We start from the raw sequence: 24,169 nt of genomic DNA, 5'->3' as shown, positions 1-24,169 counted from the left end.
AAACGACGGTTGGAGGAGGAACGCCTCATCTTCCGGCTAGGAACTCTCCAACCACAAGGGATGAACTCGGGTTTCACCAGTTTCCTCATTTCCCCTCCCCCCACCTTGTCTCCGTCTAATCCATCGAATTCAGCACCGCCTTCCTAACCTGCAATCTTCTTCCCGACCTCTCCGCCCCCACCCCCGTCTGACCTATCACCCTCACCTTGACCTCTTTCCACCTATCACATTTCCGACGCCCCTCCCCCAAGTCCCTCCTCCCTATCTTTTATCTTAGCCTGCTGGACCAACTTTCCTCATTCCTGAAGAAGGGCTAATGCCCGAATCGTCGATTCTCCTGTTCCCTAGATGCTGCCTGACCTGCTGCGCTTTTCCAGCAACACATTTCCATCTCTGATCTCCAGCATCTGCAGACCTCACTTTCTCCTTCCAGGATTCTGACACAGTGCTACATTTCCAGGTCAGAATGGTGAGTGGCATGGAAGGGAGCTTGCTGTTGTTGGTGTTCTTGTGTATCTGCTGTACTTGTATTTCTAGATAGTAGTAGTTGTAGTGGTTGTGGGTTTGAAATGTAAGAAGACTTGGTGAATTTCTGCCGTGCACCTTGTAGCTGGTACACACAGCTGCTATTGTGCTTCAGTGGAGGGCATGAGTTTTTGTGGACATGATGCCAATGGAGTGGTCAGCTTTGTCCTGGATGGTGTCAATTTTCTTGAGGGTTGTTGGCGCTGCATCTATCCAGACAAGTGGACAGTATTCTATCACCCTCTTGACTTGTGCTTTGTAGACAGTGGACAGGTTTTAGAGATTCAACAGAGGAGTTACTTGCTGCATTATTCCTGGGGTCTGACTTGCTTTTGAAGCCGCTATATTATTGTGGTTGGTCCTGTTCAGTTTCTGATCAGTGGTAACCCCTCGGATGTTGTTAGTAGATAATCCCATTAAATATCAAGGGGCAATGGTTACATTCTCTCTAATTGGAGATGGTCATTGCACGGCAGTTGTCTGCCATCAATGGTATTTGTGAACATTCAGTCCAAACCTAGAAATCATTCAGGTCTTGCTGCATTTCATCATGGCATCTTTCAGTATCTTTGGCATCACAAAAAATGTTGAGCATTGGACAATCATCAGTGAATACTTCTGACCCTATGATGTAATATTGACAAAACAGTTGACATTGGTTTGGCCTATGTCATAACACTTGAGAAACTAATGCCCTTTTGTGGTGCAATGATGGTGTCCCTGGAGAAAGAGGCCCGGATTCAAGTCCCACCTGCTCCAGAGGTGTGTAATAACATCTCTGAACAAGTTGGTTAGAAAAATAGGTTAAATTAAAATAAAAACTGAGACACTCCTGTCCATATGTCCTGGGACAGGAATAACTAACATCCAATAACCATGACCATCTTCCTTTGTGTCATGTATGACTCCAACAGTAGAGTAACCCCTCCCTATTTCCATTGACTAGTTTTCTAGAGCTCCTTGATGCTACGCTGTGTCAGATATGGCCTTGCTGTCAAGGGCAGTCATTCTCATCTTCCCTCTCGAGTTCAGCTTGTTTGTCCATATCTGAACCAAATCTCTAATGCAGTCAAGAGCTGAGTGGCCCTGTCAGAACCCAAACTAAGAATCTGTGAGCAAGTTATTGCTAAGCAAACGCTGCTTGATAGCCATCCATCACTTCACTGATGTTCGAAAACAGACTGATCGGGTGGTAATTAACCAGGTTGGATTTGTCCTTTTTTTGTGTACAGGACATAGTGGGCAGTTTGCCAGGTAGATGTTTGTACTGTGATTCTAAAGGAACAACTGTCTTAGCCATTATTTGCTGCAGTCATTCAGATGGCCAGTTGGTTAATTAATTGGTTTTCATTCTGAGATGGCAGTCTTTTAAATTTCTGTATTTGCATTGTAGAGGTAAAATCACAATATACATTTGACTAAACCTGACTGGCTCAGAACCAACCCATCCAACCAACCCATTACGTATCTTAGTCTTAACTTTTAGCAGTTGTAGTTTTAGTCATCTGTGCCTTAAAATTTTGATTTTTAAAATTCATTACTCATGAGAGATGGGCATTCCTGGCTGGTCCGGCACTTATTACTCATCCTGAGCTGCTTTTGAGAAGATTGTGGTGAACCATCTTCTGGAACTGTTGAGTCCATTTGATGTAAGTCTACCCACAATGCCATTAGGGAGGGAATGCCACCATTTTGACCCAACAACAGTGAAGTAACTATGATATATTTCCAAGTAAGCAGATGTCATAGAGAGTAACTTGGAGGGGAAGTTGCAAGGAAGTTCCCATGTATTAGCTGCCTTTGTTCTCTGGATGGCAGTGGTCAAGCAGTGCTGCTTGATAACAGTATAGATGACACCTTCCATCACTTTACTGCTGACTGTGATGAGATTCATTGGGTGGTAACTGACCAGGCTAGATTTCTCCTGCTTATTGTGTATTGTGTAGAACATAACTGGGTAATTGTTTCACATTGTCAGGTCGATGTCAGTGTTCTAATAGAAATGCTTGGTATGGGACACTGCAAGTTCTGGAGCAGAAGTCTTCAGTAATGAGTGTTATCAGGCCCCCTTAGTCTTTGCAGTATCCAGTACCTTCAACTGTTTCTCTATCAAGTGGAGTGAATTGAATTCTTTGAAGTCTGGCATCTGTGATGCTGGAGATGACTGGAGGAGGCCAAGATGGTTCATCTACTCAACACTTCTGGCTGAAGATTATTGTAAATACAACAGCCTTGTCTATTGCATTGATGTGCTGGGCTCACCCATTATTGAGAATGGGGATGTTTCTGGAGCCACCTCCTCGAGTGAGTTATTTGATTGTCCTCCACTCTTCACAATTAAGTGAAGCAGGATTGCAGAGCTTAGATCCAATCTGTTGGTTGCGGCATCACCATTAGATAAGCTTTTATTTTAATATATCAGATTTTATTGGATTCAGACTTCACCCCCCTGCTGCGGTGGGTTTTGAAGCCATGTCCCCAGAGATATGTGGTTCTGGATTATGAGCCAAATGACAATATTACTATGCCACCAGCACCCCTATAGTTTGTAATCACATGTAAAAATTAACTAACCATTTTTGCCACACAACAGAGTAGTAACAACAATTTGAATTTTACTTTTATATGTAATTTTAAAAATCTGCATAATAAAACCTCCAAAAGTGCTTCAGCCCAGAGTATTATAAAGCAAAATTGACGTTAGGACAGTTAATAAAAATAGATAGAGCTTCCAAAATACAGAAAAGGAATTAGGTATTGAATGGGGTTTAGCAAGCACATCCCAGAATTTACAGCCTTCACATTCATTGAGGAGCAATTAAAATTGGAGATTCTCAAGAAAGCAGAATTAGAGAAATGCAAATGTCAGAGAGAGTTGTGGGGCTGGAGAGATTACAAAGATGGGATATTGGGAGATTTTGAAAATGAAGATCTTGAAACTTGTAAATGAGGTTCAGAATTTTAAAATTGAGACATTGCTTAGTCTGAAGCCAATATGGTCAGAGAACATACTGTTGAGGGGAGAATTAGACTTGGTGCAAATAAAGATGTGGACATTCACCTCGAGTTTCTACAACTGAGAGGTAACAAAGAAATCGAGAAGAGTTTCGACAGGCTGATGAGCAGACTTACTTATCCAGGAAATATTAGGCAGAAAGAAACTAATCAAACTCTATAACTATCAAACTGCCTCTCACCATCATCTCACTGATCCCCTGTTTGCTGTCCTGTAGATTAAAGAGACCAATGTGCAAAATGGAAATTTCATAATGGTGTCAGAGCCACTTGATAAAGTAATAAAAGCTGGATGGGAGAAGGAATGTCCAGCCCATTGTGAAGGTGATGTGTGTATGGATCAAGCTGTAAATAAAGACTTCTTGTAGAAAAATCCATGAACTCTCATAGAATTACTTAGGGGTCTGAACACTGTTATACCCCAACACTTAAATTTCTACTGAGCCTTAAACAACCTGTTGGACCAACCTCCCAACCCCCCCCCCAATCCAATGCAATTACTCCCCATGACCTAACTCTTGAGCACCTGCAAATAATACCCAACACTCTGAGTCTCCTTCAACCAACTGTGTCCCAACCTGACCTAACTGGCCCCCACCACCTTGGTATCCCTCAAAATGACCTGACTAGTCAGTAACCTGACAACCCTCCCCAACCTACCTACCTATCCACCTTCCTATCTGCCATGAACTAACTTGCCATCTCAGCCATTAATTCACCCCCTTAGACATCTACCCACCTTCCATCCTACCGCCACACCTACTTGCCTCTCTAACCACCTACTAATGTATCTCAGTCACCCTATCCACTTATCCCACTCATTTCACCCACCATATCATTCTACCCATTCATTCATCCACTCACCTGTTTACTCATTCACTGATATTCAGAACAGACATTTAAACATTTACAGTGTTGGAGAAAGTGGATATATCATCTCGCTGTCTCTTTCTGCTGGTCTCTACATGAATCCCTGCAAAGAGGGAGTTCTTCTACATTGAAAGTCAGAAACCTTTAAGCACATCCAAGTAATTGGATCCTTTTCTGTCTGTTCAGCATCAGATTCAGCATTTCCAATGATCATCAAGAAGCATTAGACTCATGTTTAAATCCCTCAAAATTAGATTACTCAAACCATTGCACCAATGTGTTAAGTCAGATATGCATCCCATGTGATTGTGGTGAACTATGCCTCCTTGTCTTTCTTAAGTTGTTTGTAGTCTTCAACACAGTTGCTCACAAAAGCCAAACAGTCAGGAAATATTTTTAAGTTTTAGAAATGAAGCTGGTCAGGAATAGGTTATAAGATTAAGAAGTAAAGCTGGAATGACTCAGAACATTAGGTTTGCCAAAGTAAAAGAACTGTGTGCAGCTTTGGAAAATTGATTAGCAAAAGAATATTAAAGACATAGAGAGGATAGATTCAGTAGGATGACAACAGGGATGGTAAGTTATACCAATGAGGAAAGGTGTAATACACAACCAGTATTTCCACTGGAGCAAAGAGAAAGAATGAAAATGATGCAGATATTTAAAAATAAGGAATAGGAAAGTTCTTTCCGATGGCTAAGGAGTCAGTGATAAAGAGTTCAAACAGAAATCATTTTATGTTTTCGAGGGAAATTGAACAAATCTTTAAAACATAATTCTACAAGTCTATGGGGAGAAAGTGAAGCAACGTGAGAGGTTGAACAGCTAGAATTTGAGCTGTAAGCTTGTACGGTTCTGTAATCAGACACAACCCTAATTAAGAAGATACGCAAGCAAATTACACTAGAATATGGATACTTCGAACCACAACGCTGAAACCAATTAATAATTCATAATTATTCAATCAGAATTTACCTAAAAATTGATGCATTTTCTAATTAAGATGTATTTTGTTTTGTACAGCAATGGAATGGAAAGGATACAGCATTGATGGTGACAAGGGTGGTTAACCACAGGCGTTTTTCTGCCACTGTCAGTGTGGCAGATACATCACAGAAGACTACAAGCAAATATAGATGTGTGATCCGCTCAGAAGGAGGCTCAGGAGTGTCCAACTATGCAGAACTAATTGTGAAAGGTGAGCCATTGTTAATGTGTTCTTATTAAAACCACAGAAGTGCAAGTTAGATAAAAGCAATAGGACGTGTTATTGAAAGTCCAGTGGAGTAATATAGTTTGTTGGTGTGTGGAAACTTCCATTGCCTTGGTTCAGTAAAATTGCTCTGATATTTGCATATATATTGTATTCATGTCATTATCATTTCATAAGGTGCCATATCAAATGCAAATAATTACAGGTGCAAAGAGCAAAATGTTTGCAGCTATATTAATCAAAAACAATCAGGTCCCTTACGGAGGAGATATACATTTGCAATAATAAACTAGATCTGTCACATTTAACCTTGTGTTGAATTATCACTGTCTGGTAGTCAGAACATTCAAAAGAATACGTTGCATGTTATGTGTAACATGAAATGTATGTCAGCCTTCATCTGCCATTATGCATTTTTGGCCTTACAGGTTGTTGAGTGTCTCTTGATTGTCTAACCTTGATTGTAGGTCTTATATGAGAGTTCATTGGCTGATTGAAGTTTGTGGCAAACCTTTCAAAAATAGTATAGATTTGCTGTCAATTCTTTTAGCCTACAGTTTTGAGAAGCTGTCTGTAGACCAAGTGAGAGTCAGACTATTATCATTACCTTTTGTCAAATTGATGGCCTGGTCACAAGTACACAAAAGCCCTGATGATTACTTTTTTTTTGTTTCTTTGGGAGTTTGAGCTAAATTGTCTAAAAATAAAAGCAGCCAGCAAACTCTATTAGCTCAGAGTTAATCTTATCAAAGAAATGGGTGGAGCTTATGAAGATGTTCTGGTTTCAACTTATCTGTGTGCTTGTAAGGAGAAGTTAGTTGCAGTGACAATTTAAAGTTGAGAGAGTGTTCAAACAAAGAAGTCACTTTTGACGGCACAAATGTTGTCATTAGCAGACTTCAGGCAATCAGTGCAGGTGAAGTCCATGGAAACCATGCATCTGAGAGTAGGGTGAAGGAAAGCCTCAATCAGTATTTGTTTGAGTTTGCTGATAGCTACTTTCCCAAGCCCTAGTATCTATCTGTGAATGAGCTTGAAATGCACTCTTAAACTAGTTCCTCGCTGTGTACCCTCAATAATACAATGAAACACAATCTCAGGGAAAGAGATTGAAGAACCTTGATGTGAGCAGTCACTGAGGCAGCACTCAACGAAGTGGCTTATAAATGAGTTTCAAAGTCAGATTCTCAAAACGTGAAGACTTGGAATCCTTTGGAAGGGAGACAACATTTCTATGTAATTTAATTACCTACAAATTCACTAATATCGAAGGGACTTGCTAAGATATCTGTAGGATTCATCTTGACTGCATCAACCATTTAAAGTGCAGTGTTCAGCCACAGTTAGTTTTCTTTCCAATTTTTACCTCATGTTAACTCTGGTTTTTAGAGCGTAAGTTAAATATGTGTATATAGATTATTTTATTATCCAAACATTGTATTGTAAAGTTCATTGTATTTCTTTAATACTGTGGAATCTTGTGATTTTATTCTCCTAATAAGTCCCTAGGACCTCAATCTTTGCCAACTGCAAACAAAAAGGATTTCTGGCCTCTACCCAGAAAAATTAATATAAATTTGATAGCTTTGTCAGGCTCATATTACAGAGCAATATCTTTTCAGAGCACAGTTTGGGCAAGGCAGGTCTCCAGACTAGAATCATAGAATCCCTACAGTGTGGAAATAGGCCATTCAGCCCATTGAGTCCATACTGACCCTCCATGCGCTTCCCACCCAGACCCACCCTCTACCCTATCCATGCAACCCTGCATATCCTATGGCTAATCTATCTGGACACTATGGGCAATTTAGCATGGCCAACATACCTAAACTGTACTTCTCTGGACGTCTATTTCTCTATGTCATTCCTGGACTCTCAGTAGGTATCTTTTTTTTAGTCAAACGGAGAGGGAGACCATCCTATGATGCGTATCTTAGTTTTGACTCAGTGGTTAGCGTTAGACTGTCACCACTTGCCATTATCAAGAAGTAAATTAATCAGCAACTCACAATGTCTGCAAATGGGTAGCTAAATGCAGAAACTGGGCAACTACTGTCCAATTTTCGCTGTTCTTCCACAAGCTCGTAACTTTCCCAAAGTCTCTGCATTGAAATGCATAAATTATCTGAAGTTATGGTACTTAACTGCCAAATGCCACGAAACATAAGATAGACTCAAAAATGTTTCCAGTCAAGTGGCTTTTTTTGTAAAGATATGCAATATAAATATCAAATATCAATTAGGAATTTATTCCAGATGCTTGTGGTAGTGGTGATAATAGGGATGAGTTTTGTGGAAAATCATTTCTCTCCTTGCTGGCCATGTAAATGCTGTATTTGTCTCACAAGCCACTTAAGGTTAGAATGTGCTAAGTTCAAACAAATGGTCTCGACCTCATTTCAAACTATGCCTGAGAAATTGTATTGCGTTTCTACCATAACAATGTGTCATGATCATTGTAATATGCTTATCTAAATAAGATTGATCATTAGAGTCAGATTATACTCAAATGTAGCATGTAAAATGGGACTCGGTCAATTAGATAACTTCAGTTTTTCACGCTAACTTTCAGATTTTGAAGATCAAATTATCCTCAAGATTTTAAATACGTAAAAATATATTTTCCTTCTGAAATCATCTAGAATCAAATCCAATAATCAAAGACAGAATGGATTTCCAAGTGAAGACAATTTTGTGAATCAAGTGCATTAAATGTCATTTGTTTTCGATTACAGTGTAAATAATTTTCCCAAGTGTAATAGATTTGAAATGTGTCTTCAGTTGTAGATTAAAATAGGCAGATATTTTGTCTAGATTCATTAAACAAACACTTCAAATTTTGTCAAGGAAATAACATAATTTGCACAATATTGTAATTCATTGATCTCCAGTTTGAAAAAAGGCAATTTAAGGTCATTTTGTTTCAAACCTGACGAAAAAAGTATATCAACATTTACCCTATGATTTTCAGTTATATTTTCATTGAAAGATTGAAGATTTCTTCTAAGCACCAAAAATAATTGAGCATCCAATTTAAACATGGATTCAGAGTTTTGGGGAAAGAAATTGAATCAAAGAAATCTTGTGACCATTTTTATAATTAGAAATATTTGTTTATTCCCCAGTATCTAATAACTGACAAATACAAATATTAGGAGCAAATTACTGCAGATGCTGGAATCTGTACTGAAAACAAGAAATGCTGGAGATCGTAATGGGTCAGACAGTGTCCACGGTGAGAGAGCAAGCTAACGTTTTGAGTCTAGATAGGTCTTCATCAAAATGGCTTCACCAGCTCTGATGAAGAGTCATCGAGTTTCAAAATGTTAGCTTGCTCTCTCTCCGTGGATATTGTCTGACCCATTGTGATCTCCAGCATTTGTTGTTCAGTACATATATTACTTTATTTGACTGTCTTTTAGTTTTTATATGCCAACTGAAAGGGCAAACAAGTGACCTTCTATAACGATTGCACCAATTCTGAGTAGCACCAAATTGGAAAATATTGTGAAGAAAGACTCTGGATAACCCACTTTTTAACTTTTCCCAAAACTGGTGATGTTTCCACGTTTTTAGTTCTCCGCATCATTTATACCTGTTTCTTTTCAACAGCACAATAATCTGTGATCAGCATCTAAATACTCTTGTTTTTAATTTAGTTACTGGATACTTTATGCTTTGATAAGTTCTTGTCTCTACCAAGTGGACAGGTGTGATAATTTAGTACATAATTAGGAGGAAATCAGTAAGCTCGTGATAACATATTCTTTTCAAACAAGCTAAAATTAGTACAAATTGACTACAGTTAAACCTAATTAGTCTGTATTCAGTATCCATTCACATTGGGCTCTTGTGGCACAGTGCTAATGTCCATTCCTTTGAACCAGGAGGTTTGTGTTCATATGCCCATTTGCTTCAGAGGGGTGTGGTAACATTTCTGAATAGGTTGATTTAAAAAAAAATTAAACAATGTTTAAATAAACACACCAGGCTTTGTCATCACATGGGCTACTACCACACACAACACATTGTCAGTTACTAATAGTCCCCATTAGTGGCCATTCATTCTCCCAAGCTGATCTTTACCCATTCCTTTTTCTGCTCTACCATTTTTCTCCCTCTTTGTGCTCTATCTCCACCTGTTGTTTACTCGTCCCCCTCCCTCCCCCTCCCCTCCTCCCTTCTGCATCGATACCAACCATTTCCGAGATACCATCAGTTCTGAAGAAAACATTAACTCTGCTTTCTCTCCATAGATGCTAAGTTTTTCCAGCGATTTCTGTTTTTGTTTCCGATTTCCAGCATTCAGAATTCTCTCAGTTTAATGTTTAAATAATATATAGAGAAAGATTTGAAGTATATTAGGTAACAGACAGAAACCAACTTTGTTAAAAGCTTTTCCAGTCACATTACACAAATGATATATAAGGGCTTTTGTGACATTATGGTAATGTCCCTGCCTCTGAACCAGAAGGCCTGCTTTCAGGTTTTACTTGCTTCAGGTATCTGATGACATTTTGAACAGGTTAATAAAAAATATCAACAAACAACAAGGAGCTATAATGCCCTGCTCCAGAGCTGCTTCATAAAATGTCTGAATGGTTTGAATATAAGTATCTACAAGTAATAATTTGAACAGCTGTTGTGACAGTGGTAGTGTTCCAGCCTCTGAGCAAGAAAGTCCCACCTGTGCTGGAAATTCTCAAGGCGTCCCAATAGGTTGACTCACACTACAGGTACTTATAAATAATAAGGACTGGCAGTGTGACTGAGCTGTCTAAGACATTGGATTTAGGTTCCAGTCTCCTTAGAGGCAGCAGTAGAATTCAATCCAATGTGAAAAGTTTCTCATTTAGTTGCTTTACTATCTTCTTAAAGAGGTTTGCTAATGTAGTGATGATGCCCCTATCTCTTGACCAGGAGCCCTGTGTTCAACCCAATCTTCTCCAAAGACGTTTACCTCCAAATATTCACAAGAATATAATGCAGGAACTTTGTGATGTGGAAAAAATGGCATTCATTATCACCATGGAGATGGCTCAGTAGTTAGCACTGCTGCCTTGCAGCGCCAGGGACCTGGGTTCAATTCCAGCCTCGGGCAACTTTTTAAAATTATTTATTTATTAGATTCCTTACAGTGTGGAAACAGGCCCTTCGGCCCAACAAGTCCACACTAACCTTCCGAAGAGTAACCCACCCAGACCCATTTCCCTCTGACTAATGTACCTAACACTATGGACAATTTAGCATGGCCAATTCACCTGGCTTGCGTAGAGTTTGCACATTCACCCTGTGTCTGCATGGGTTTCCTCCGGGTGCTCCGGTTTCCTTCCACAGTCCAAAGATGTGCGGGTCAGGAGAACTGGCCATGCTAAATTGCCCATAGTGATAGGTGCATTAGTAGGGAGGAGGTGAATGGGTTTGGGTGGGTTACTCTTCGGAGGGTCGGTGTGGACTTGTTGGGCCAAAGGACCTGTTTCTGCACTGTAGGGAATCTAATCATGTTAAATGCAGATTTGTAAAATGTTGCTACCCACAGTTATAAATTCCACACTGAACCTAAGATAAAAATAGTCCATCTGTGTTGAATGTTTCCTACAGTTCACAACACTGTAATTTTCAGTTTCTGCAAAGTGAGCCATGTGTTTTTTTAGAACTCTCCAGTATATTTGGGAGAAAAGATGTTCAATTCTCATTTTCGTTGGATTAATGATTGGAGGCAATTTTAAATTTAGTTGCAAGGCAAAAGAAAAATGTACCACTTAAGTTTTATACTCTTACAGTGGCAGAGCAGCACAATATATCGCCTCTGAGCTCTATTTATCTGAGCAATTTGATCCCTTCCATGGCGAAACCTATTAGACAAGTGGGACTTTATGCCCCATACAGACAATGGCCTATAAAATCGGCAGTCCAATATCTATTTTTTGTGTGCTAACTGACCTACCATCCCCCTAAAACTCCATGCCTCAAGCATGGCTAATCAAGTCCACATTTTGGTTTTATTTCTTGGTAAAGGAAAAGAAAATAGGTGTTCAGGCCCTCAAGCTGGAATAAGACCATGTACGTTTTCAAATAAAATGCTTTGGCATATGCTTCATAAGATTAAAGCATGATAGTCAGGGTAGCTAAGTGAGCTCTACATTTGTGGTGATACCAAACCAATTTTGGTTTCCATATTGCATTCACTCTATGTACTCACCCATAAGTTTCTCAGGCCTCCCATGAGGTTCAGAGAATGCTCGCTGCACCATTATTTCATTGGCATGCATTCAACGATTGAGATATCAGAATTTCGACACAAGTATCTGCATTTCAGGGTAACACACTGGCTAGCATTGCTGCATCACAGCACCAGATGTGTTGCATCACAGCGCCTTGGGCGACAGTCTGTGTGGAGTTTGCACATTCCCCCTATGTCTGTGTGGATTTCCTCCCACAGACACAAAGATGTGCAAGCTAAGTGAATTAGCCATGCTAAATTACCCATAGTGTTCAGGGATGTGTAGGTTAGGAACATTAGTCAGGGGAAATGTAAAGTGATTGGATAGGGAAGTGGGTCTGGGTGGGATACTCTTCGGAGGGTTGGTGTGGACTTGTTGGGCTAAATGGCCTGTTTCCACACTATAGGGATTCAATGAATTTCTTCATTTCAATAATGCTGCGCTCTCAAGTTAAAATATGGTCAGGAAAAAAAATTGCTTAACTGTTTAGTGACCTCTTTAAGGTATCGGGGTAAAACTCTTGTCTGTTAGTCAATGGATGTGAGTTTTAGCTCTCTTCTCAGATTTGTATACAAAATTTTAGAGTGTGGCAGTGTCAGAAAAGTTGCCTTTCAAATAGAGTCTAATGAAACCTTGTCTGTCCTCTCAGAGGACAATAAAAGATCTTAGAGCACTATTCAAAGAAAAACAGGCTGATACCTGATTAATTCTTGAATTAACTGAAGAGTTTCATAATTTATCATATTGCTGTTTGTGGGACATGCTAAGTGCAAATTAACTGCTGCTGTTCTCTCACATTGCACAATCACAACACTTAAAATATAATTCATTATCTGTGAAACATTTTAGAATCTCCTCAGGTTAAGGTAAGCAACATTAAATGGAAGGTCGTTTTTTGGCACCCAGAATTAATAGCTGCTGTGTTATTAATTAAATGTTAGACGCCAACTTCAGTTTTAATTGGCCCAATAAAACTGATTTAATTAATGTTCTGCATTTCAGTAGTACACCTCATTACGTTAAGTAATCAAGCAAAGAGAAGACTGATACTGGTGTGTATATTCCATATAAATAGAAGTATTGTTTGAAAATTTTATTTTATTATGAGTAGCAACATGTTTAAGGCATGTAGAACATTAGCCGAAAAAATAATCAATTTTCTCCAATCTGCAGTCTGCTTGAAGGTGCTTCAGAATAGGAGGCTATCCATATCTACAGGATATTGTAATATATATAATAAATATCTTGCAGACCACCACCTCCTCCTCTGAGAGCAATCTCTGGTTAGCCTTAAACTTTAATGACATATTGCCATTTTATTTTATTATGCCCATTATTTTGCATTGAATGGACTACAGATGGAAGAAAAGCTCAAGTGTTGAGTAGTAACTTGTTCCCTTGCGATGAAATCAGTCATCTTATGCCATTTTATAGGGTGATCATGCTTCCATGAAGTTTGACTCACGTCATTATGTCGTGATGTGAAATGGCCTGAATGAAAATAAATCATAATATAAATTTTGGATGAACAAGTTGCAACTCATTCTTCCAGAACACTAACCCCAGTAACAATCTATTTTTTAATCAGCTAAGTATCTTAGCCTTCATAACACACACTGGAATTCTATATAATCCTGAACATACACCCTCTTGTCCTATTGCGCAAAAGGTATTGTTTCATATTTCTTTCTGAGAACTATCTTGCGTATGCCTGTAAAGCCATGTTAGAAAGATCGCTTTCTGAGATTGAAGAATTCTGGCTTATTGTGATGTTTAGAGCTCTCCGTCTTCCCTCTGACATATTTAACTTCTTCATCTGCCTCTATAATGCATCTGAGTTTTAGATAATCATGTCATGACAGTCAAACATAAATGCTTTGTGACTATATACAATATTAGCATGTCACTGAGAATTCGAACTCAACGAATTTAGCAATGCAACCCAGTATTCAAGTTGTTCTGGTTTTTCAACCAACAACTTTCAACCTTTCCATTAGCAAGTCCTAACCCACTGATAAAATGGCATGCCTTTCATTCTCAATTCATTTGCTGCAATAATTGACAATTATTCTTTTTTCTTACTTTTAAAATCTTGACGCTGTTCCCCAAGTTCCAAGTTTGTCTTTCTAACTTGTTCAGTGTTCAAATTTAACTAATCTGCAATTTGACTGCAATTCGAATGCATTATTTTGATAAATATAATTATTATTCTGCAACAATTGTGCTGTCTGCTCACCTAAAAAATAGTGACATACAGAATATAGTGTTGAGTGGCTGAAAAATGTAAAAGGGACCCAAGTATGTGGGAGACGAGTACCACAAGAAGCCATACTTAATGCCAACCTGCACCTCTTAAAAATCAAAGTGTATTCTGGCTGCAGAAGTGGCTCTCAGTAGTAAAAGTGCAGGAAAAACATTGGAAGTGGTGCAATAGATCATGCAGCATATCCCAAGTTTTTGGATGCAGGAGGTATACTGGAGGAAAGAGTTCCTTTCTGTCAGGCAGAAATGAAGAAGGTAGTGGCAGAAGGAAACCATCGCACCTATATCAGCAGTCTAGCCTCTGAAGTGAATGTAAGATATTTAATGGACTTGTGAGAGGGCCAAGGTCAATGGCTCCTTCAATCTTCAATGGCATCTTCAATACCATTTCCTTACAAGGGAACATTAGCTTCACATACTGTTCCACTAATAACCCCTTTATTCACCCTTCAACACTACATATCAAGTTTGATTCACAGCTCAAAGTCATATTCTCAACAAATCCTAATACACTGCAAAATGCAAGTCCACATCCCGTGGCTTGTAAACTCAGCCAATTATTCTCCTGCAGGAGGCCCAGTACCCAAACTCCACATTAAATCACACTGACAAATTGATGTTCATTTTCTTGCAGAATAACTGGTGGCAGCAGCTCCAAAATTGACAGGGACAGGCATGGCTACATGTCCTTGCCATCATGGGGGAAGTGGTACTGACGATCATTGGTGAAGCCACAGCCAGAACTTGGATTCAAACCATTGAGAGTGATAGGATACACTCATCGAATCCATCTTCTCACATCCAACTCCCTGTTATCTCACCACCTTTTAGAATTTATAGGCTGCAGATCCAGGCATCTCAAAATTTCCCTCTGCTTCTCACCACACAATCTACCTTCATGTATTCAGAAGATTTAAACTGAAGCATAGAAGCAAGATCTGCACTTGATGGATGCAATTTCACCCAAGACTTGGGAGTAGGTTGGAAGGATTAAAGGCAGGGTTTGGGAACATGTCACCTTCTCAGCTCCCTGCAAGTCAGTCAGCAGTGGGAAGGTCATTTCGCATGGACATCAACTGAGGCCCTAAAGTGGGCAAATAATGACCAATAGTAATCATGGTGATGGTGGTGGAGGGGGTAGCATTTTGATCAAACACCCTTTAGCTCAAAGAGCAAAACCTCATCCTCCCTCCCCCAGACTTTCCTGACAGGTTGGGGTAAGACCTACCTGTATACCTCCCCTCTGGATCCTCCTCTGTGGTTACTGATCCAATGCAACTGCATTCTCAGCATTGCTGACCACTATCTCTGATGAGTTAGCAGTTCTTGGATACAGGACTTCTGCCCGAAAGGGCCAACCAGACCAATACTTGGTAGCCATTTGACTTGTATCAGGATTACCACAAATGACCATGATGGGCTAACCTCTGGTTTTGCAGCCCAATTTCAGGGCTACCATTTCAGCTTTTTATCAGATTTAGCTCAGCGAATATTCAGGCATAATTTGCCTGATCCTCATCACTGCAGCAATGGGTACAGGAGTGTCAGCTTACTGAAGACTGAGCTCACAAACAATATCTGGCACAGAGGTCTCAGATCAGAACTTCGTTTTGAGCTGCTCGACATGCAGGAGGCAGAGTTACTGGTACTTGACCCAAGTACTTGTGTGTTCTTATTCAGAGATGATGGAGAAGATGTGTACTGGGACTGGACTTCTTGTCACTGAGACCACACAGATGCTGCTGGTGCCTGCAGGAGACAAGACAGAGAAAAGAGATCAAGGAGTTGAAGACTGGACATGTTAAGTGTTCATTCAGAGTGGCAGTAAAGAGAGAGCAGCACAGTAATGGTTGCTGGGACATGAAGATTGACATTGTGTGAACAATCGCCCTTGATAGGTCAGGACCAGGGCTTACTCTTCTGCGAGGATGCAAAACCTAATGGTGGGCACACATCAAACCCCGCCCCCATCCTGACTTTCTCCTCCTTATTTGTGCTACATTTTCACTTAGAAATAAGTCACAAGGCAGTGATTGAGTGAGATGAATGTGCATGTAACAGCTCTTTGTGCTAGTACAAGTAGGGAAAGGTGGTGAGCTGTCATGAGTGAATGAGTAGGTGGCACAGGGCCATCCACGTTTACTAGTGCATGTGGGGTGGGGGCGGATGAGAGCAAGGGAAGATATTTATTGTGATAGTAAGTGTGAGAACATGAACCTTGGTGGGAGGTGGGTACAATAGCAGTGTTGGAGTAGGGAAAGTTATTGACCTTTTGCAGCACTGTTGGGTGTGCCTCGAGACTGTGGAGGCCACATTGACATTGTTGGTAACCTCAAACCAGGCTGGCATAGACTTGTATTATAGTCCCTTCTGCAGTTCCAGGTAGATGCGGGCTGCCTTCCTTTACACCACACTCTCCACCAGGAAGTCTATGTCCCTGACCGCAAATGAGGTGAGGATTTTCCTTTGTCTGACATTGTGTGGGGAAAATTACAGCAATGTGCAGGGAAGCTCCAGCGTCCCAGTGCTTGACATGGTACATAACTATGTTTTAAAAATGACTCCAATGCCAGGGATCCCCGGAGGTAACAACAATGGCAGATACTTTTGCCTACAGTGAGTGGGAGAATACAACATCCAGGGCACCATGGGACAATGGTGGGTGTGTAATGAGGTGAGTATGGGAAAGTTACGTGATAAAACACATTTGGTGTTGCAGACAAAATCCTTCCATGAAACTCACCAAAATGACCGGTAAAATTCAGCATTTTGAGTATGGTCAGCAAGATCTATCCAATCTAAAATTAACATAGTGAATTTAAGTGCAATGGTGATATTAAAAGAAACTGCAAATATAGCTTGTATAAAATAAAAACAGAAAAATGTTAGAATAAAATTAGAGGTTTGGAAGTGATGCTGCATATTAATCATCTATTCAAATTCATTGAGTATTAATATCACGGCGTAGAAGAATGCTCCTTGACAAACAAGAAGGAAAATAGAACTGTGAACGATTCATGCAGTAAAGTAATATCAATACTGACCATTTGGACTTCATCGAACCCTTGTAGCATAAGACAACATAATGATAGGGATATATATGTCTTTCTTTTCCAGACAGGACAAAGCGGTAGACATTGTTTACTTGTAATTCAGTAAAGCCTTTGACAAGCTTCCATATGGTAGACTAATTAGTAACGTTAGATCACATGGGATTCAGGGTGAGCTTGCTAATTGAATACACAATTGGCTGAATGGTAGGAGACAGAGAGTGATGGTGGAGGATTGTTTTACAGAGTTGAGACCTGTTACCAGCAGTGTTCTACAGGGATTGGTGCTGGATCCACTTTTATTTGTCATACATATAAATGATTTATATGAGAATATAGAAAGTATAGTTAGTAAATTTGCAGATGCTACCAAGATTGGTGGTTACACTGGACAGTGAAGACAGTGACTGAGTGGTTCATGTGTGGAATCTTAATCAATTAGGTCAATGGGCTGAAGATGTTGATTGGAGTTTAATTTGGATAAACGTGAGGCAAACAAAGATAAAACTTATCTAATTAAAAGTAGGACCTTGGGCAGTGTTGTAGAACAGAGACACCCAAGACTTCAAGTACATAATTCTTTGAAGTTTGCACCACATACAGATAAGATGGTTAAGAAGGTGTTTAACATGCTTGCCTTCGTTGCTCAGACCTTTGAGGAGTTGGGCTGTCATGTTGAGGTTCTACAGATCATTGGTGAGGCCTCTTCTGAGATGTCCAGTTCTGTTCGCCCTGTTATAGGAAGGATATTATTAAGCTGGAAAGGGTTCAGAAGACATTTACCAGGATGTTGCTGGGAATGGAGGGTTTGAGTTATAAGAAAAGACTGGATAGGCTGAGATATCTCTCACTGAAGCATAGGAAGTTGAGAGATAACCTTATGGAGGTTTATAAAATCATAAGGGGTACAGATAAGTGAAAAGACAGGTGTCTTTTCCCTAGGGTGGGGAATTTCAAGTCTAGGAGGTGTATTCCTAAGATGAGAGGAGAAAGATTTTACAAAGCCGTGAGGCAATTTTTCTTTACAGAGTGGTTCATGTGTGGAATGAACTTCCGGCTGAGATATCTCTCACTGAAGCATAGGAAGTTGAGAGATAACCTTATGGAGGTTTATAAAATCATAAGGGGTACAGATAAGTGAAAAGACAGGTGTCTTTTCCCCAGGGTGGAGAATTTCAAGTCTAGGAGGTGTATTCCTAAAATGAGAGGAGAAAGATTTTACAAAGCCGTAAGGCAATTTTTCTTTACAGAGTGGTTCATATGTGGAATGAACTTCCAGAGGAATTGGTGGATGCAGCTACAGTTACAATATTTAAAAGACATTTGGATAAGTACATGAATAGGAAATGTTTGGAGGGATATGAGCCAAACACAGCAGGTGGGAGTAGTTTCATTTGGGATTATGGTCAAAATGGTCTGGTTGGACCAAAAGGTCTGCTTTCTTGACTCTATGACAGTATAGTTTACAAGTAAATTGAATTCTGCTTCATAGCAAGTAAGGATCTTTTATTTTTGTGCCACAAAAGAGTCTAAACAATGGCAAAGTGATTTTCCTGCACGGTCTATTTAAGGCATTACTTAGTTATCCAAAATACTTGGATAAATCCTATTGATTGATTTGAGGCATAAAGAAGAGGATTATTCCGTTAACACTAAATCTATGATATTGTGTCTCACTGCTTTTATTACAGTGCTTGTTGAGCTGATTATAGATCAGAGATTATTTGGATATTTAACCTGTGCTTTGCAGGGCTTGTTTTATGTTCTATACCAATTAGTTATAAGTTTTTGTTGCAATCAACTTGGCAAATCAAATAGCAGAAGTAACAATTGAGTGGGAGCAAATGTCTGTGCTGGGCTTTGTACACGACCTATCATGATAGATTTTCTATTGAAATATTGCTGAATTCCGATGTGTGGGTAATGAACCCATAACCAAATAAAATAAGCCTCGGTTTAAATTGATTGTCGTGCAAAATGAAAAAGACCTGTAGTAGAAATGGGTGAGTCAAAATACAGAAGTGGATTTAATCAAGAAGTAATTTACCTTTTTCAATGTATCACAATGAGATATTGACAGAGGGACCAGAGACTGATGTAAATGAATTAATTTTAAGTATTTTAATTTGGGACAAACTGTAATCTGTACTGGTACTGTAATTCTGCAAGATAACTACAGTGACATAATTGCAAATGCTTGTCCATTCCACAAAGCAATCACTAAAGAAAATTTCTCTCTTTGTTTCTTGTGTACAAATGACAGTGTGTGACACCCATTCATTAACATACACATATATTCAATACCATATATTATGGCTTGGGCCGTACTTAATGTGCAAATGTGCCATAGCATTAAGGATATGGGAACATGACAAAATAGACTGAGTTGAATTAACCAAAAACCAGCAAAGGGTTCATTTCAGATTGTTACATGGAGAGTTTCTATCTGTGTGGTCGAGCAAGTTCTGACAATTTTGGAATTCTGGTCTCCCTCCTATAGGAAGAATGTTGTGAAACTTGAAAGGGTTCAGAAAGGATTTACAAGGATGTTACCAGGGCTGGAGGATTTGAGCTATCGGGATAGGCTGAATAGGGCAGGGCTGTTTTCCCTGTAGCGTTGGAGACTAAGAGGTGACCTTATAGAGGTTTGTAAAATCATGAGGGACATGATAGGGTGAATAGCCAAGGTCTTTTCCCCAGGATGGGGGAGTACAGAATGAGAGAGCATGGGTTTAGGGTGAGTGAGGAAAGAATTAAAAAGCCTTAAGAGCAACCTTTACATGCAGAGGGTGGTGCGTGCATGGAATGAACAGCCAGAAGGAGTGGTGGAGGCTGGTACAATTACAACATTTGAAAGGCATCTGGATGGAGATATGAACAGGAAGGGTTGAGAGGGATATGGACCAAATGCTGGCACATGAGACTAGATTAATTTAGGATGTCGGGTCAGCATGGACCGAAGGGTCTGTTTCTGTGCTGTACATCTCTATGACTCCATAACTCTAATTCTTTCTTGCTCACCTCATTACATATGCAGTGTTTGTGATATTGTGTGCGTAACAGTGCAGAAGTACTTACTACTGCTAGGACTTTCCAGGAGTTGTGCCCCTGAATTATGTTTCAAGCCCAGCTGTGTACTAGATCTACCATTACCAGTGAGGAATGGCCCTTCACTTCACATGCAGGGGAGAGAAATGAAAAGTTTCTGTCAGCACAATTATAAATGTATTGCCTTTTCACATCATCACAAGTCGGATCATCTGTAGTTGTAATTGCAGTTACAAGAATGAAATAAAGCATGCTACCTGAGCTCAGTACCATAAAGCTATTTCTAATGGTGTGCTCCTCTTTGCTTAAAATCCAGTGTTGCAGAACTTCTTTTCATTGTTCAATGTGGGGCATCACAGCAAACATCGGTCTGCTAACCCTCTGTAGCTCTTCAGTATCCAGTATGTCCTCTCTTTCCTGCTCCAATTGTGCAGAGCACAGCATAGAATGTCAGGAATATACTGCAAGACTCTCCCTTGACCAAGCAACTGAACATCATCTTCAGGAGGCTATTATCTGCTGCATGATGGTCCTGATGGAAGATTGGGCTGCATTACATCTATGTTTAGCCTCAGCCAGGGATTGTGTAATGGTGTCATTGGCCATAGGTTGCAAAGGGTAGCCCCTTTGTCATACACCATCTTCCTAAGGCAGTTAGCTCTTGAAATGAGGCAGAAACATGAGAATTCTCAAGGATATAAGCATTAGCAGCTTTCAGCAGGTTAGGTGGATTGACCATGCTAAATTACCCATTGTATCCAGGGATGTGCTATGTGGATTAGCCATGGGCAATGCAAAATTGCGGGAAATTAGCAGGGTTTGGGTTGGGTGAGATGCTTTTCAGAGGGTCGATGAGGCCTCAATGGGCTGAATGGCCTGCTTTCCACACTGTAGGGATTCTATGATTCCACGATTGAGGCTGTTTGGTGCAGACCTCTAAAATGTGGTACCTATGATCACTGATAACCTTTATATTTACTGAATGGAAGCCTTTCCTATTGAAGTCAGTCAAATTATGTTCTGGTGTTCTCACGGTGACCTGTACAGTCTACAGCACCCTGCACCTGTGTTGGCAAAGCCTACTGTCTGGGCTGTGGCACTTGGGGCCTTGGCAAGGAGAAATGAGATGAAGTGGTATGATCTGGCATAAATTGTGTTGGTAATAATCTTGCACATTTGTGGTTTGAGGATTGAGAGATTCCACACAGGATTCCAGTGGATCTTCGGAAGCAGTCAGTTGCATAAACATTTAATGCAGTTGTCACCTTGATAAGTACTGGGATAGGATGGCCATTCACCCATTCAGGTTATAGGTCTTGCTCCAGCTGGCCAGTGATGATGTCACAAGTCAGCCTTGCCCATCATTGTAACAGCCCGATAATCCACTTGACTTACAATGTCAGAAGCCCAGGTCCAACCATGGCCCACTCCTCTGACTGACTTAGAAGTAGAGCCTTGACCAATGGCTGACTAGATTTCTGACTAAGAGAAAATGAGGACTGTTGATGCTGGAGATCAGAGTTGAGAATGGGGTGCTGGAAAAGCATATCAGGCAGCATCCAAGGAGCAGGAGAATCAATGTTTTAGACATAAACCCTTCATCCATTCCTTGAGGAGAAAGTGAGGTCTGCAGATGCTGGAGATCAGAGATGGAAATGTGTTGCTGGAAAAACGCAGCAGGTCAGGCAGCATCTAGGGAACAGGAGAATCGACGTTTCGGGCATTAGCCCTTCTTCAGGATGATTCTCCTGTTCCCTAGATGCTGCCTGACCTGCTGCGTTTTTCCAGCAACACATTTCCATCTCTTCACCCATTCCTGCTGTGCTTTTCCAGCACCACACCCTTGACTCTAGATTTCTGACTGATCACCGTACACCTCTCTAACTAATATCCGAACAGAGGTTGCACTTGACAAGTGACCTTGGCCTACTTCTTAGACTGTAGGGGTATGGAATCCTTGACCCTGACAGTGTTCAAGTCAATGGACTGATATTGGATGCAGCCCTAACTGACTGACTGTGGTGTAACTCCCTGACTGACGATCATCCCTATTGACTTGACTGAGGCCTGGTCTTCTGATATGTGACTGTGGCCATTTGGTAGGGCACAATCAGTATGTGCCATGGAACCTGTTAACACATACTCTATGCGTGGTATTGACTGAAGGTAAAGTGGAGATGCTGTCAGCATCCAAGCAAGTGAAAAGTCAGTATATGCTTTAGGTTGGCATAACTGTTCAGCATGGATGAGTTGGACCGAAGAGTGTAGGTTGGGATATCTGGTTGTAATGGACGTGTTGGACAAAAGGGTCTGTTTCCGTGCTGTACATCTCTATGACGATGACTCTATGAGATGGTTGCCTGTCCCTGTGTGCAAAATGGCCTGGTTGAAGCATTGCAGTGAAAGGTGTTGGTGAGCTCACTATAAGTAAGCCAGAAATGTGCCATGATGAATGGTGAAGTGAGTGCATGTCTGATGCCAACTTTCATGGATGAAGAATGCAGACAATCACTGCTTCTGGAGCATGCCCTGAAATGTTGAGGAATGTTGCCCAAATGGTGACCCAGAGGAACAAGCAGCGAAACAAGGTAATAAAGAGATGCTAATGCAGACACATAGGTCTCTGACAACTCTCTAGCAAGACAGTCATCTTACCTTTAATCCTTGGAATGCAAGTCAGACATTTTTTCTTGTCATCGAGAATGTCATTTTTCTGATCTCACCATATTTTTCCAACTAACGTGCCATTGCCCACATCATTCAAGGACCAGGAAGGTTCTGCCCAATGTTTCTCACTTTGAAGATAATTTTTATTCCCAAGTAAATGTATTCAGGAATATACAAGAAAAGAAACCAGGCAACACGCTGAAGCTGCAGTGCTCCAAGGAACAAGAACTTTGCTTCAAATTTCAACTGTAACATTTTAATCACAAAAATATCCTCACACTTTATGAGCTCTAAGTGAAGTATCGTCTCTCACATCCCATCAATACTTTTTCTCAACACTGGCGCCTAAGTTACATATTTTTGTACAGCAACAAATGGCTCTGCTTGAAACAGGCACATGGTCAGGCTGCCTATCTCAGTGTCCTATTCAAGATGGCAATGGCTGGCGTATTGATGCACACAAGGCAGTATGTGATCCAATGGAAAAACAGAAATCATTGCAGAAACTCAGCAGATGTGGCAGCATTTGTGGGAAAAAGTAGAGTTATTGTTTTGATTCTGGTGATTATTCATCAGATCTGATTTCTTCTCAAAGCCACTTCCTTGTCATCTACTAGAGGCAGGAAGCCTGGAACACCTCAACTCTGTTATCTGGACAGTTTTCAAACATGCATCTCTCATTATGGCAAGTACACAATTACTTACTCTTTTTGCAGGATTTATTTAACAAACCTGTCTGGTTTCTTCACTAAAAGCCAGAAATTACTACAAGATTTAATATCTTGTTTTTGCAGGATAAATTATATTTCTTTGTTATTAAACATGTCTATTTGTGACGGAAACATAGTTATCTATGTTAAATGTTATTTGATAGCCAAGTGTGCATGTTTATTTTCTGCTTTCAATTCTATTATAAACATTCCGAAGCTAAGCCAGAAATTTGAGGAAGAAGTGGCCCTGCCAAATATTGAACAGATCTAATGAATATTCAATGAAGAAGCGTGATTTTTTTTCTCTCTTTCGCAAGCATACTTTCACAATGTTGATGGACAATGAAATATCACTGGAGATAGTGACAGGGCAATTAGTGGCTATGGTATACGGACATCTGTCTGCACACTGTCAAGCGTGGTGCAATTTTATTTTTGTGAGAAACTGATTTATGATCTATCTAGTGAGACTCAAAATTGATTTCTTATTTAAAAATTGTGGTGAAGTGACACAAAATGACATCATTAAGCACATACATGCGTACAAGGCTGCAGCAGGTTCATTAATACATTCACAAATATAAA

The 24,169-nt window shown here is 40.1% G+C and overlaps 1 protein-coding gene across 6 annotated transcripts in view; it reads left to right on the top strand.

The window, feature by feature from the left end:
- LOC122560178 (receptor-type tyrosine-protein phosphatase T-like) overlaps nucleotides 1-24,169 on the top strand; it is a 1,397,629-nt gene that overhangs the window by 602,718 nt on the left and 770,742 nt on the right. For all 6 annotated transcript variants that reach the window (XM_043710562.1, XM_043710557.1, XM_043710558.1 and 3 more), the window contains exon 6: nucleotides 5,434-5,608. In XM_043710562.1, the coding sequence (XP_043566497.1) occupies nucleotides 5,434-5,608 (175 nt within the window). The remainder of the gene's footprint in view (nucleotides 1-5,433; nucleotides 5,609-24,169) is intronic.

The sequence above is a fragment of the Chiloscyllium plagiosum genome, chromosome 20 (assembly GCF_004010195.1).
Source record: "Chiloscyllium plagiosum isolate BGI_BamShark_2017 chromosome 20, ASM401019v2, whole genome shotgun sequence".
Lineage (NCBI taxonomy): Eukaryota > Metazoa > Chordata > Chondrichthyes > Orectolobiformes > Hemiscylliidae > Chiloscyllium > Chiloscyllium plagiosum.
Note: the sequence above shows the minus strand (reverse complement) of the source record. Positions and strands in the feature narration are given on the sequence as shown.